The 15667-nt window shown below is 51.1% G+C and overlaps 2 protein-coding genes across 5 annotated transcripts in view; one reads left to right on the top strand and one right to left on the bottom strand.

Moving 5' to 3' along the window:
- Window positions 1-139: 139 nt before the first annotated feature.
- Window positions 140-10420, top strand: FEZ1 (fasciculation and elongation protein zeta 1). Of its 3 annotated transcripts, none has more exons than XM_057431947.1 (10): window positions 140-194; window positions 2501-2803; window positions 5521-5617; window positions 6839-6931; window positions 7639-7846; window positions 8332-8663; window positions 9144-9224; window positions 9522-9597; window positions 10090-10155; window positions 10248-10420. In XM_057431947.1, exons 2-10 carry the CDS (start codon window positions 2529-2531, stop codon window positions 10262-10264), a joined length of 1245 nt encoding a protein of 414 aa, XP_057287930.1. In that variant the 5' UTR covers window positions 140-194; window positions 2501-2528; the 3' UTR covers window positions 10265-10420. The 3 variants fall into 3 exon arrangements, with proteins under 3 accessions (XP_057287930.1, XP_057287932.1, XP_057287933.1); XM_057431949.1 differs by having other exon boundaries at window positions 8392-8663; XM_057431950.1 differs by lacking the exon at window positions 140-194 and having other exon boundaries at window positions 2579-2803; window positions 6745-6931.
- A 1449-nt stretch (window positions 10421-11869) lies between these two features.
- PKNOX2 (PBX/knotted 1 homeobox 2) overlaps window positions 11870-15667 on the bottom strand; it is a 77103-nt gene continuing 73305 nt past the window's right edge. For both annotated transcript variants that reach the window (XM_057431943.1, XM_057431944.1), the window contains 4 exons: window positions 15463-15582; window positions 14624-14700; window positions 13850-14028; window positions 11870-12931 (listed from right to left, as the gene is read on the bottom strand). In XM_057431943.1, coding sequence (XP_057287926.1) covers window positions 12684-12931; window positions 13850-14028; window positions 14624-14700; window positions 15463-15582 — 624 coding nt within the window. In that variant the 3' untranslated portion in view covers window positions 11870-12683. The remainder of the gene's footprint in view (window positions 12932-13849; window positions 14029-14623; window positions 14701-15462; window positions 15583-15667) is intronic.

The raw sequence follows: 15667 nt of genomic DNA on the forward strand, positions 1-15667 counted from the left end.
GCATAATATATGTGTATGGGCGTGCACGTGCATAAATAAATAGATAAACCGGGGGGAGGGGGAGGGAATGGGTGGGATAACGTCATGACCATCTTCCCGGTGACGTCATCCCTCCTCCCCCCGCGTGCGCAGTGCAGTGCCCCCCCCCCCCCCCCCCCCCCCACGGGTGCGGCGCGGAGGATGCGGGGCCGAAGGTGGGTGTGGGGCTGGATGAGGGGGGTTTGGGGGAGGGATGGTGCGGTGTGTTAATGGGGGGGGGGGGGGGAATTTTAGGGGTGCATCGTGGTGCAAGATGCGGAGTAGGTTTTGGGGGGTCATGGGGGTGCAGAACGGAGGGGCTTGTGTTTTGGGGTGTGCTTGTGGATGCTTGTGTTTGGAGGATGCTTGTGTTGGGGGGATGCTTGTGTTGAGGGATGCTTGTGTTGGGATGCTTGTGTTTGGAAGATGCTTGTGTTGGGGGGGATGCTTGTATTTGGAGAGCTGCTTGTGTTGAGGGGATGCTTGTGTTTGCTGGATGCTTGGGGGGGGGGCAATGTTGTGTTCATGGGGTGACTGTGTTTGGGGGGATGCTGCACATCAGCATCCGTGCAAGGATGGTGCATTGTGGGATGCGCACGCGCTGCAGCAGGGGAGGGGGCAGGGGGCAGAGGATGGTGCTTTGGGGCATTTTTGGGTGTTTGGAGGGGGGTTATATGGAGAGTGCATGGGGGGCATGGAAGTGCAGCGGTGCAGGCATGTTGGAGTGCATGGTGCAGGCGTGGCGTACGTGTGTGGGATGCACACACGTGCTGGGTGGGTGCATCCTCAGGGACATGTGGGGGGGGTACATGCATGTGCTGTGTGCTCCCTAAGATGCATGCACCACTCGAGCACACACATCTTCATCTGCACACCCCCGTGCACGCGTGTGAACATGCACAACTGCGTGTGCGCTGCTCACACACGTGAACTGTTCTGTGCACAGTGCGCATGTTCACCTGGAAGTGCACACACGCACATACGTGGGTGTTCATGCACCCTGGACACGTGTGTGGGGTGTGTGCACAGAGGTCGTGCTGCAGACCTGTGGCGGTTCACACACACACACACACGTGGGGGGGGGGGTGTGCAAGTGTGCACAGTGGGTGTGCAAACATGCTGCACATGGACTCAAAGTCCCAATCTGGCCAGGTTTTCCCCAAAAAGCTGCTGTGTTTCTGCTCTCCTCCCCAGGGGAAGCATGACAGGGCTGGGTTGGGGTAGTGGCATCTTTACTGGCCTATTCCTGGCTTGCTACAAGGTTGTATTTGCTTCCTATGGGGCTACTGATATTAAGATACTACCCCAATACTCTCAGTAATCTTGTGAAGGAGGAGTAAAACACTCTCAAGACACAGCTGGGATGCTGCTAAGATGCTCTCAGGAGTGTACTCAAATGCTGACAGGATACTCTGCAGATAGTTACTAAGGCACTTTCAGAGTGGCCCTAAGATATACTGTGGGTGCTATGTGGATGATACTGGAATAGTTAAAAAATGCTGCTAAGGTACTATCAGATCACTGCCGGGATGATAATTTATTTCCAGCATCTTTCCAGGGTTAATGCTGAGATAGTGTTATGAAGGCATCACTGGAGTAGTTGTAACACACCATCAGGATACTCTCAGGATACTACAAACAGATACAGTCAAGTTGCTTTCAGCGTAGTAAGAGGGCACTAAGATAATATCTTAGTGATATCACATTGCACTACCAAGATACTATCAGGACACTATAAAGATGATAGCTATATACCATTTCATCACTTTTAGGATCCTATCAGGACACTCCTCATATACTGCTGTGATACTATCAGGGCACTGTTAGGATGTAATTAGGGTGCTATTGGGGTGATCATGTCATAGTATCAGGATATTCTTACCTGTGCTAGTACAACATCAGGGCAATGCTGTGCTGTTCAGTGGCTCCTACTAGGATACTCTCAGTGCAGCGCAAAGGTACCGTCAGGACTCTGCTAAGATGTTATCAGGGTATGCTGGTAGAATATCTGAGATACTACAAAGGCACCACTAAAGATAGTGGTAAGATACCACTAGGATGCTATCAAGGTAACACTGACATTTTGGGGTATTGTCAGCATATTACTCATACTAGTATGATACTTTCAGGCCACTACCAATACAGTAGTCATATAAGGGTACCACTGACTTACTACCAGTTCAGTAAAAAAGGTAGTGTTATACTTTCTACATACTATAAGCATAGCACTAAGCTACTTGGGCCACTATCAGTGCTTTGTTGCTGTTAGTAAAGACTACTAGTGTAGTGTCAGGATATCAGTATATTTCTATGAAGACAGTAATAAGATGCTGTTGGGATGCTAATAGGATACTGCAGAGATATTGTTGGTTGTGTAATAGCCCTGGCAGTAGGGTTTCAGCCAGTACAGTGTCAGCAAAGGCAATGGGGAGCCCTGATGTTGTAACCTGTGAGTAGCCTCATGGGCACCCTCTCTCTGCAGCTAAGGCGGCACATCGGTGTGGAGGAGGATGGAGGCGCCTCTTGTAAGCCTGGAGGAGGAGTTTGAGGAGGGGCCCGGGGTTGATGGGGGGACCCCACAACGCACTGCAGACCCGGCTCTGGCCGAGCTGGAGAGCTTCTCGGCTGAGATGATGAGCTTCAAGTCCATGGAGGACCTGGTGCAGGAATTCGACGAGAAGCTCACCGTCTGCTTCCGCAACTACGATGCTGCCACCGAGGGGCTGGCCCCTGTGCGGAGCCATCTCCAGGCACAGGAGGAGGAGGAGCGCCTCCAGGACGAGGAGTGAGTAAGGCCCCCTTCCTTCTGGGGGTGCGGGCCTCGTTGCTCACCTGCAGAATCCTACCCTGTGCAAGCTGGCTCCCTGCATGGCAGCGTGGTCATGCGATGTGTCAAAACAGAGGTGTAGTAACCCATGAGTTGGCCCCCTCACAGCCTGCGTGCCTCCTTGCGAGACTTCCCTGACCAGCTCTTGCACTGCAAGAATCTTATGAGTAAGGGCTCCCGTGGGGTCTGCATGCCACCTTGCACACTAGCAAGGCACACGCCACATGCAACTCAGACCCCTGCATCGCAATGTGGTCATGCAGCAGTATGGAATAGCTGTGTAATATCCTGTGAGTAGCTGTGTAGGATCCTATGAGTAGGCGATTCTCCTATGAGCCCCTGTGAGGCTTATCGCACCCCATTTCATGCTTGCAAGGTCTCCTCTACATGCAGATCAGCCCCCTCCACTGTGGCGTGGTGATGCTGCACCTTGAGAGTAGCTGTGTAGGATGCTTGGAGTTGCTATGTAGCATCCTATGAGGAGGTACAGTGGGATGTTCTGTGTCACATTGCAGGGGATTATGGAAGGCTCAGTCTATGTGAGGAGAACCCCTGGGGGTAGGGTGAGTGTAAACCTGGAGTAATGTATGAGTAGGGCTTACCCTCCTGTTTGCAACATGCAATCTCTGCACCACGCCAGTGGGCAGCCATTTTGGGGCAAATTCCCCCCAGTATAGCGGCACTTGCATTAAACCCTAGATTTTTTTAAAAGAAACACAATTTTTGTTGCAAAATGCCATTTTTAGCCAAATTTGGGTGGGTTTTTTTCAGTGATGTTTGTATATTAACCTCTTTCTGGTGGATATTTGTGTGTTTAAGTGGCATTATTCCCCCAGGCAGCAATCCCTAACACTCATTTTTCACCATGCAAAATGCTTGTTTTCAACCCCCAAAACTCCCAAATGTCCTTATTTTCGTGGGTTTTTTATTCATCAAAACCTGCTGAAACCAAATTGATTTTGGTACTTGACTGAATTGATGGTTTTTAGGGGAAAAATGCGTTTTGGCTCCATGCAGGGACTGCCGCGCTGTCGCCGGCTGCACCGCTTTGTGCTGCTCATTGTGTCTTTTTGGGTCACTTTGGGCAAAAACAGAGTGGTTTTTTTTCTTTCCTTCTTGAATGAGCACTGTGTACGCAGCGGGGGATGGGCTGGCCCCTTAAAGGCGTTTTATTTCCCTCATTATTAACCATTTCTTGCCATATTTAACCCAGAAATCTGCTTGGTGACCCTATGGAGTACTGGCCCTTTAAGAGCAGGGGGTGGAGGGGGAAGCAAATTTGGGGGGATGATCATTTATTGTTTTCCTTATTTGCTGCAGGTTTGTGTAAAATGGGAATATTGGGGGTTTAGTGTTAATTTGGGAAATATGGCATTTCGGGGGGATTAAGATCAGGTGAGAAGGGAAATGAGAGAAATACCCCAAAATGAGCAGTTGGGGGGGGCAGGCAGTTTGGGGGGTTTTAGAGGGGATCGGAGTGCACAGGGATGTGATGCTGGGTTGAACTGAAAAAGCCATTTGTGGGGGGAAAATGGGTGCATTTCCTGTAACAGGGAGACATTTTCTCATCTCTTTTTGAGCCTTTTCTCCCATTTTTGGGCTTCTCTCCCCTTTCCCCCATTTTCCTTACATTTTTTTTTTCCTTTTCCTCCTCTTTTGGTCCTTTTCCCTCTTCCCCCGTTCCCTATTTTCCCTTTTTTCCCTTTCTCCCCTTTTCTTCTTCTCTCCCATTTTCCCCCTTTTCCCTTCTTTCCCCCCCTTTCTCATTTTTTCTCCCATTTCTCCTCTTTTATCCCATTTTCCCTTCTCCCACTTTTCCCCCTATTGCAGGGCAGCATTTTGGGGAGCCACAAAAGCATTTTGGGGCGCTGAACAATTTGGGGGGATGTTCTGGAGCATCACAGTGGCTTTTTGGGGGGTTTCTTTGGGGTATTAGGGCAGCTTTATGAGGCATCTTAGGGTGCTTGTGGGCAATGTTTCAGGACAGCATTCTGGGGGCTTTCCCAGTGGTATTTTGGGGTGGTTTGGAGCATTTCAGGATGGCATGCTGGTGTGTTCTGCTTTTGGGGGGTATTTTTGGGTGTTCCGTGATGGCATTTCAGGGCATTCCGGAGCTTTGGGATCTTTTTGGCATTTTGGGGTGTTTCAGAAGAATGTTTTGGGGCATTTTGGGGTGTTCCAGAGCAGTGTTTTGAAGGGGTCTGGGGCCTTTCAGAGGGTCTTGGAGCTTTGAGGCAGTGTTTTAGGATGGCATTTTGGGTGTTTCTCAGTCTTTTCGAGAATTTCAGGATGTTTTGGAGCATTTCAGGGCATCCTGGTGATGTATTGGGGTGGAATTTGGGGCATTTAAGGCATTTTTGGGCATCTGGAGACATTTTGAGACATAAGAGTGGCCTTTTGGGGTGGTATTTTGATGGCAATGTTTCAGTATTATCAAATCATCTCAAGTGCTGGGGCAGCATTTCAGGGTACTTTGGGGGATTTCAGGGCAGTGTTTCATGATATTTTGGGGAGCTTTTGGGTCTTCTAGGGCAGTATTTGGGATGTTTGGGGCATCTCGGTGGGATTTGGGGGTTTTGGGGCGCAGGGGAAGCATTTCAGGGTGTTTCCAGGGGTGCATCTTGTGGTGTTTTGAGGCATTTGGGGATCACTGCTCACCACCCGCCTCCCTGCAGGGTCTGGGATGCTCTCACCGATGGTTTCGCCCCCCGGAGCTCCCCCCGGCCCTGGCTGCTCCCCGGGGCTGAGGCCTCTGATGGCACCGACCACCAGGTACTGCTCTGCATCCCCCCCTTGGCTCCCCAAACCCCCCTGTCCCCACATGACCCCTTGTTAAGCATGGCCTGGTGATGCTTGACAGCTGTCAGTCAGCCCCAGGGCTCTGCATACTACCCAGAAATGGTATTTTTGGGGTGCTGCAGCAACCGTGTAGTGAATGTCCATGTTTTAGGGTAAAATCACACTGAAATGGGCAGTATTACAGCTTTGGTTTGGCAATCTCGTCTCAGGGGTGAGATGGTGTATTTTTTTGGCTAGAAAATAGTATTTTCTTTGCTGCAGTGAGTTTTTCCTGTGAATAGCTGTGTTTGTGGGTGTGGGAGGGCTGCAGCGGTGCCCCCAAATCCACTGAATTTAACCCATTTGGATGGTACAGAACCTATTGCTAAAGGAGGGGGAGAGAAGGTGAATATTTGGGGTTATTTTTTGCCAAAAAGGTGAAGCAGAGTGTGAAATGTGGTAAAAAAGAAGATGCCTCCCTGTCCAACATCTGCGTCCAGCATCTTCATCTATTACCTCCCCATCCAGCATTCCCCTCTGACATCTCCCCATCTAATGTCCCCATCCAATATCTCACATCTGACCTCTTCCCCATTCAGCTTCACCATCTATTGTCTCCCCATCCAACATCTCCAGCATTTCTATCCAGTGTCTCCAACACCTCCCCATCCAGTCTCACTGTGCAATATATTAATGAAAACATCTCTCCATCCAACATCTTCGTCCAGCATCTCTATCTACCATACTTGTACTTCTCCCTGTCCAGCTTCCCAGTCCAACTCTCCATCCAGTGTCTTCCCATCAAGCATCTCTATCCGTCTCCTTACAATGCCTACCCATCCAATACTTCCCTGCTTGTCTTTCTCTCCAGTGTCTCCATCCAGCATCCCCATCCAACGCCTCTATCCAACATTTCCCCATCCAACATCTCCACCCAACGCCTTCATCCAGCATCTCCCCATGCAGTGTCTCCCTGTGCATCGTCCCCATCTGATGTCTCCATGCAACATCTCATCCAACATCTTCCCTGTCGTCACCCTCATCTGATGTCTCCACCCAGTGTCTCCCCATGCAGCATGTCCCCCTGAGCTGTGGTTCGCTGGTGGCTCTCCCTGTGCCAGGGCCAGGGCCATGTCTGTGTCCATGCTGGGGCCATGCCTGTGCCGGGCCAGGCCTGCGGTGCCACCAGGACCTCCCAGCCTGTGTCTCCTGCAGCTCTGCGAGAAGGAGGAGGAGGAGGAGGAGCTCACTGAGAGGAGTGAGCAGGACTCGGGCATCAACGAGGAGCCGCTGCTGACAGCTGAGCAGGTACCCCTGGTTCCCATGGGTGTCTCCCAAAAGCCAGGCTTGAGCCCCCAGCCCACCCCAGCCCCATGGCAGTGCAAAAAAAAAAAGGCCAAATCCAATTATTTCGGGATGCAGAGCATGGAATGCAGGTCTGAATGTAGCTGGAGGGGTAGGCTGTGGGTGCTGATGTGGGATTTGGGTGCAGATGGGAACAGGGGGTGGGGGTGCAAATGGGTGGCATGAGTTGAAGTACAAAAGTGGGGTGCAGAGGTCAGATGCAGCTACAGGATGCTGGTGCAGAGGCAGGGTGTGGATGTCTGATGCGCAGTGTAGGTACCAGATGCAGGTGGAGGAGGCAGGTTGGAGGGATGCAGGTGCAGGTGTGGGTTGCAGAGTTAGATGTAGGTGCAGGGCCAGGGTGTGAGTGCACGTGAGAGGCTGTAGCTGTGGGCTATGGCTGGGAATGGGAATGTGGGATGCAGATGAGGATGCAAATGGAGGGTGCAGGGTATAGAGGGATGCAAATGCAGGTGCAGGATGCAGATGGAGGATACAGATGGAGGATGAGGGATGCTGGTAAAGATGGAGGATGCAGGTGTAGGATGAAGGGAGCAGGTTGGAGATGTGGGTGCAGGACACAGATGCAGGATGTAGCTGTGGGCTGCAAGGTGTAGGTGCAGGATGGAGGTAGAATGCAGGTGCGAATGGAGGACACTGATGCCCTGAAGGTCATCGAGGAGCTGGAAGAGCTGATGCAGAGTTCACCTGACCCCGAGGCTGATCCTGAGGGGGAGGAGGAAGAGGAGGACGAGGAAGAGGAAGAGGAAACTGAGTCTGATGCTAAAGGCAAAGGCAGTGGTGGGAGCACGGAGCCCATCGTTCTGCGGGAGCTGCATGCTTTCTCCCCTGCCTTCAACAACAACTGCTCTCACGAAGGTAAGGCCAGCAAAACCCTGGCCAGTCACTTTTGGGGGGTAATTTCCACCAAATTGGACAACTGAGCCTCTCCAGGCTTCAGGGCTGGCTCGCTCCAGGGCTGACACACTGTTTGGCCAGAAGGGGGCTGTTGGCAGGTGAAGCACTGGCTGCACTGGTGCCTCACCAGTGGCATTGGTCACCCTGCGCATCTCGAGAACAGGACTAGCTGCACGAAGCATTTTGCGCACTTCAGTGCGTAATTCCCTAATTGCACCATGCTCATCACTGCACAAGGCATGTGACTGGTATTTGCTTCAGGAATAGTCGTGGCTGCCCCATCCCTGGCAGTGTTCAAGGCCAGGTTGGACAGGGCTTGGAGCACCCTGCTCTAGCGGAAGGATGTCCCTGCCCATGGCAGGGGGTTGGAGGTGGATGAGCTTTGAAGGTCTTTTCCATCCCAAACCGTTCCGTGATTCTGTGGTTTATTGCACTGTGCATTGCAGTTGCACCCCCAAGTGTTTCACCAATTGCACTGGGCACCCCATTAACCTCTCTGTTGTCAGTGCTGGGCCGGCTGTCGGCGCGGGAGCTGGTGGCTGCGGCGGGGCGGGCAGAGGCAGCGAGCCGGGCGCTGTCGGCAGAGCTGGTGGCCCAGCTGGCACGTCGGGATGAGCTGGCCTTCGAGAAGGAGGTGAAGACGGCGTTCATCGGGGCGCTGCTGGCCGTGCAGGGCGAGCAGCGAGAGCAGCGCGAGGCCGCCCGCCGCCGCCGGCGCGACAGGGGCCTGAGCCTGCAGGGAGGGCGTCCCGAGCGTGGGAACAACATGCCCCGGAAGGTGGGGATGCTGCGGCCGTGGGGACAGGGGATGGGGGGGATTTGGGATGATGGGAGGGGAGATGGAGGGAGGGAGGCATGGGGAATGTGGGCACAGGGGATGGGGCAGGGCGAGATGGGCTTGGGGGGGTTGAAGGATGAAGGGGCGTGGGATGAAAGGATGCAGGGACAGGGGATGGGGCAGGGGTTGAGGATGGGGGGACACGGGACAGGGAATGGGTGATGGGATAGGGCAGAGGGACATGGGAGAGGGAGACATGAGGCAGGGAATGAGGGACGGAGGGATGTGACAGGGACATAGGATGGGGTGATGTGGAGAAGAGGGGGGATGAGGCAAAGGGACATGAGGACAGAAGGAGATGGGGACAGGGAATGGGGGCTGCAGGTGGGAGTCAGGAGCTGGGGGGAAGCTGGTGTGAAGGGGGGTGCAATGGGTAATGTCCGTGTCCCCGGGAGGTGACGGGGTGACATGTGTCCCCAGCGCTTCAGCATGGAGGGCATCTCCAGCATCCTGCACTCCAGCCTGCGCCAGACCTTTGGCCCCACCGCCAATGAGAAACAGGTGCCCTTTCCCCCTCAAAATTGCCTGTATCTGCCCCCCTTCCATACACACCCCCATTCCCCGCATCACCTCACAAGAAATCCTCCCAGAGCAGGAGTTTGCATTTGGGCAGGTTCTGCAGCATGAAATCCATTCAGTACTCCCCAGAATTCCTGCCCATCAAACACAGTCACAGGACAATTGCAGCACAATGTGCTTGAGCACCAGTCTGGGGCCATTTGTCCCAAGGCGGTGTGAAAACCAGGCAGTTTTGTGCCACCTGGTGCTTTTTGGTGTGTTTGGGTGTTGTCTTTCCAGTACCTGAACACAGTGATTCCCTATGAGAAGAAGGGGTCGCCACCCTCTGTCGAGGACCTGCAGATGCTCACTAACAGTGAGTATTTTTCCAAGCTTCTGTTTTGGGGCAGAATCGGTGCTAGAGCACATCCCATATGGAGACAGGCTGAGAAAGTTGGGGCTGTTCAGCCTGGACAAGAGAAGGCTCCAGGGAGACCTTAGAGCATCTCCCAGTGCCTAAAGGAGCTACAAGGATGCTGGAGAGGGACTCTTCATCAGGGATGGTAGTGATAGGACAAGTGGAAGGTGTCTCTGTCCATGGCAGGGGGTTGGAACTGGATGAGCTTTTAGATCCATTCCTTTAGATCCCAAACCAGTCTGGGATTCTATGATTTAGCATCAGCACAGCGTGGTGGATTTGAGAAGCACCATTCTGCATCACTGCAGTGGCTGCGATATGGGTGCATCGTTGCAGTGCAGCAATGAAACTCTGCAGGTGTCTCTGTGGTGACTTTGGGGCTGGTTTGAGGGAGAAAATGGAGATTTGGGGGCAGTGGGGATGGGCTCACAGCTCTGTTCCTGCTCACAGTCCTGTTTGCCATGAAGGAAGGGAATGAGAAGGTGCCCACACTGCTCACGGATTACATCCTCAAAGGTATCTGCTCGCCTCCTCCATCTCCTGTGCACTCCCCCTGCAGCCTTCATGCAGCTCCTGTGCAGCCCCTGTGTGTGCATCTCTCGTTGCAGTGCTCTGCCCAACCTGATGCCGCGCTGCCCTTGAGCCCCCTCAACCCCGGCACCCCCTGACAATGGGGCTAAACCCGAGGAAAACGGGTCACCTGCAGCCCTCACCCCCCCACCCCCTGCACTGCCCCCACCTTTGCACAACTGGGAAATAAATAATTCGTTTCATTAATTAAGCACCCGGCCTCCGGTGTCTCCATCCCCCCGCTCGGGACGTCGTTCTGCTGCTTTTTGATGGGGGGAAAAAAAGCCCTTTTTGGGGGTGGAAAAAGACCAACGAGGGCTTTGCTGCAGCGCTCATGAATATTCAGGATATTATAAGATATGCAAATTTCTGGCTAATGAGATGCTGGGGGCTCAGAGCCAGCAGCAACAGCGATCTGAGGGGCAAAATTCACCTCAAAATCCCATTTTGAGGGGATTTTTTTACCCATTTTTAACTTTCAGCCCTAAATTGTACCAAAATTGCCGTTTTTATTCCCAGAAAAATCAACTGGTTAATTAGCAGTGGCTCCTTAAGGAATGAGGGGGCTTCCATGGCGGGGAGGGGGATAATTGCTCAGTCTGGGGGTTTGTCACTCATTTGGGGAGCTTTGCTCATTTTTGGAGAGGGTAATCCTTTTTGGGGACAAATTCAGGCGTTTTGGGGGGAAATCACTTTGGGGGACTGTTGCTCATTTGGAGCGAGAATTGCTCATTGGGGGGAAACATTTATGGGAGCATGGTGCTTTCATGAAGATCAATCATTTTGGGGGCACTGCTCAAAAAAAATCAATTTTGGAGGAATGTAGTTCATTTGGGGAAATAGTACTTTTTTGGGGGGAAACACTTAATTTGGGGGACCTTCCCTCATTTTTAGGGACAATAACAGATTTGGGGGCAGCATTACCTGTTTTGGGGAGGGTCACTCCTTTTGGGGAAGCATCACTCATTCTGGGGGAGAATCCCTCTTTTTTGGAAAAGATATTTCAGTGTGAGCATCACTCATTTTGGAGGAGAATCACTCATTTCGGGGATGCGTTGCCCCTGTTTGCGTACCATCATTTCTTTTTGGGGAGCATCACTCATTTTTGGAAATCATAACATTCTGAAATAAGCATCACTCATTTTGGGGGGGGATTCCTCATTTTTGGACAAAAAAAAACATTTTGGGATAAGCATCACCCATTTTAGGGTCAGAATTACTCATTTTGAGATAAGCATCATTCATTTTGGGGGAGAAGCCCTCCTTTTTGAACAATAATATTCATTTCAGGGTGAGCATCCCTCTTTTTGGGGCCGTTTCACTTATTTGAGGGGACTTTTGGGGCTTTTCCAGCCACAGGAGGAAGCTGCCAACAAAATACAGCTGCAAAACCTCATCTCGTAGCACTTTATAATAAATGGCCATGAATTAATACTAAATTACAATGAATTCTTTATGAAATTACAGAAACCCAAAATACATTGATTTTTTGTTTTCTTTTTTTTTGCTGAGCCACCCTCTCCTGTGGCTTGTTTGGGCTAAAACTCCACCATTTTCCCACATGGGTGGACAATGTCAGGGAGAAACCATCTTTCAGCAACATGATTGAGTTTCCTTCCGTCTTGGTGACTCTCGGGGGTCACCATTCAATTCTGGGTGAAAACCCATTTTTTCCTGCCTCGGTGCCAGTGGGAAAGTCTCATTCCCGGCAGCCTTTGCCCCAACTCTGCATCCAGTCTCAGCCCTTCAGGATGAGAATGGGGTGGTTCTTCTCCAGATTCAGTGGGTGTTTTAGCACATAAATAAAAGGATTTGGGGGAATATCCTCCCTTTTCCAGAAAGTTGTGTCCAGAGTCACCAAACGGCCACAGCACTGGGGATAAAACAGGGAGATTTGGGCAGTCTGGTGGGTCAAGAGCACCAAAACCCTCCTCAGATCCAACCTGAAGCAGAACTTGCACTCGCTGTTTCTTTCTCCCCGTGTGCTGATACTTACGCCTGTGAATCCTCTTTTTGGGGGAAAATCCCAAAAAGCATCAGTCCTGGGGTTGTTTATTGGGATTTGGATTTTTTTGCACCAAGGAATCCAAGTGATGGACGCAGTGGCCCATGGTGAAAGCCCACTGTCACCCAACAGCATTGGAGCATCGCGTGGGGAAAACAGCATCCCCTAAAAATGCTTTTTCTTACCAAAAATGAAGGGGAAAAGGGAAAAATAAGAAAAAAGCCTGAAAAAGAAAAATAAATCCGGCCACAATATGTGCCTTGTAAACATGTGTCCTTCACATCCACACGCTGACGTGCTGGTCCCTGTGCTCCTGTGGGCAGCCAGGGCAGCCACCAGTGCCTCCAATTTGCTTTTTTTCTCACCAATTTTGTTTTTGTTCTTGCCAGGGGTTGGTTTTTTTTTTTGGCATTTCTGGGGGAATTTTGTTTCTGGTGCTGTCAATGATTTGGGGATGGTGCAGGAGGAGCTATTCCAAGGAGTCACTGCGGTCCAAGCCGAGGTCGGCGCCCGGTGCTGCTGGGAGGCCACCAGGCTCTTCTTCCAGCTCTTCCTCTTCTTCTTCCTCTTCCTCCATCTCGTCCTCATCCTCCTCATCCTCCTCTTCTTCCTCGGTGCCATCAAGGGAGTCGTCATGGGCTGCCAGCATGGCCTGCTGCATGGCCATGGTGGCTGTCGCTGAGGAGAGGGGCTGCAGGTTGTCCATGCTGAGCGAGCCTGAAATCACACAAATACATAGAAATAAGGACTCCCCAAGTAATATAAAAATGACAACAAAGTGCAAGAACCAAGAACAAGCCAAGCTGAAAGCTGTATCTAGACAGAGCACCCTGTAGGGTGTCCCACATGTCCCAGTCACTGCGCAAGGTCCAACCCTCAATGTTTTTAATGTATCTTCATTAAATAACAAGAAATGATCATTTTTGAGCAAGTAGATGCCCAAATTGGTTGGGCAGATCTTTGTCTTCTCTCAGTTTCCACCATCCCTTCTCTTCAACTTCTCTGTTCTCATCTTGTCTGGTCCATACTCATTTACCCTCTCTTCATCTTCTCTACTCCATCTTCATCATCTGTTCTCTGTTTATCTTTTCTCCTCCCTTCTTGTCTCATTTGTCTTCTCATTGCCATCTTCTCTGCTCCTCTTCATCTTCGTCACCTGTTCTTCATCTTTCCTCCATCTTCTGTCTTCCTATCTTGTCTCATCTGTCTTCTTATCTCCATCTTCTCTACTCTTCAGTTTCATTATCTGTTCTCTGTTCACATTCATCTTCTTCCTTCCTATCTTGTCTCATCTGTTTTCTCATCGCCATCTTATAACCCTTTTTTCCATTTTGTCTCCTCTCCTCTTCCCATCTTCCCCTTTCCCTTCTCCCCTCAGGAGGTATCCCAAATGTATCCCGCAGGGGCTGATCATTGAGGAGTGTTCCTATGCTGAGGAGATGGCAGTGCCCCATTTCTAGTGCCCTCATGATAGCCAGCTGGAAGGATCTTCTTGCCTTCACCACTTCTTCAACATATTTTTCCCCACAGGGGATAAAAATGGCTCTAGAAGACCTTATTTCCCAATTAAGGCCATAACTGAATACATGGCCACCCCATCCAGGAAGAGCAGGGGCCACCAGGGCTTGTCCTTACCATCAGGATTTGTCCCCGCATTGCCACTCTGCTGCTGCAGGACCCCAGCAGCGATGGAGTTGGGCCAGAACCGCTGGGTGGGCCGATGCTGAGATTTGATTTTCTTTGCTTTGGGGGCAGGGTCTGGGTTGCTGGCGTCGAGCATTGGCTGCAGGATGCGCCGCCGGGCGTTGATGAACCTTTCCGGGGAAAAGAGAGACCATTGGAGTAATGTTACATCAATTCTGAGTTAGAACAACAGGCTTTATAACAATTCAGTGAATCACAATATAAAACCAAACAGCCGGCGGGTTACCCTATTTTATCTGTCTGTGGAATGTTTGATGATGAGAGTGGTGGGACACTGGCACAGGGTGCCCAGAGAATCTGTGGCTGCCCCATCCCTGGCAGTGTTCAAGGCCAGGTTGGACACAGGGGCTTGGAGCAAGCTGCTCTAGTGGAAGGTGTCCCTGCCCGTGGCAGGGGGTTGGAACTCGATGAGTTTTGAAGGTCCCTTCCAACACAAACCGTTCCATTTGAAGGTCCCTTCCAACACAAACCATCACATTAATTTCTCCAGCTGAGTTGAAGGCTGCTACACATGGGGTTTGCCAGCAGAGGGCACTAAAACATCGCAAACGAAACGCCGCCAATTAAACACACCCCAGCTCAACCCCTAGAAATGGTCCCTGATTACCCAAGTTACTCCCAGAAAATCACTATATAGCACCAAAAGAGCATGAAAAACATTTCTAAAGCCGGCAAGATGACTGCATGGGCCACTGATGCACTCACCAGTTGTTGACTTGCAAGAGGGTCAGGTTGGTTTGAGCAGCAATTTGCCTCTTCTCGTCCTCTGTGGGGTAGGGGTGCTAGAAAAAAAGAGAGATGGGCAGCAAAATGACATCCCTGTAAGCAAACCGGCAACCTTCAGTGGGCCCAAAACAGCGATGCTCTTGTCCTGAATGCAATAAATCCAACATTTCCCGTTTTAAAAAACCAGGCTGGAAAGTCCCATCCAGTTGCTGCTCTATGCCCTGGGTCATGTTTTCCCCAGGTTGCTTGGAGTTGTTATTTTCTGTGTTGCTGCCTACCTTGGGAATTTCCTTCCCTCCTGGAGACCATCATGAAGCTCTTTGCAATCAGATTCTGAGTGGGGTTGGGCCAAATTATGCAGGAAAAAGGGTTAGGGTTAAGCTTTTCACCCTTGCCCTGCTGTTGGGACAGCAGTGCCCTTGCTTGTATCCTCCAAGTTCCTCCCATCTACCTACATTTGCATCCCCCCAAAATGGGATGGGTTTGCAATTCTGCATGTCAAGTGACTGCTGATCGCAACCCTACCTGTGGGACAGCTTTCACACTCCAGCTTGCTAGAAAAGGGTATTTGGGAGATGTTAACTGTAAAACAGTGCAAAAAGTCATGGAAAGCCCCTTTTGGTTGCTTATTCTTGCATTAAGGGCATATTGTTACCACCTGCAGCGAAAACCAGCATGCTCCAAATACTGCCAAAAGAAAAGCGAAGCCACTTAGTGCCTCCAAATACAAACTCACCCCCTTGATTTGCTCATTTTGGGGTTTTCCACCTTTGTATGTTCCCCAGCTTGCACAAAGATTTGGCAGTTGAGGTGCTCACCATGAGATGCTGGAAGAGCCATGAGCGCATGATGTTGGTGGCATGTTTGGGCAGGACGCCCCGCTTGTTCTTGGACTTCTTGTCCTCACCGTCGAGGAGGGAGGTAAGGTCGAGGTTCACCTGCCAGGGGAGAGCACTGGCTGAAAAGAGAGGCAGACAACCCAAAACACAAGCAAAACCAACTCAAAAAGGGAGTGGAAAAAAC

Source organism: Pezoporus wallicus, unplaced genomic scaffold (genome assembly GCF_028554395.1).
Source record: "Pezoporus wallicus isolate ANWC-B61680 ecotype Strahan unplaced genomic scaffold, APGP_CSIRO_Pwel_v1 scaffold_8769, whole genome shotgun sequence".
Classification (NCBI taxonomy): Eukaryota; Metazoa; Chordata; class Aves; order Psittaciformes; family Psittacidae; genus Pezoporus; species Pezoporus wallicus.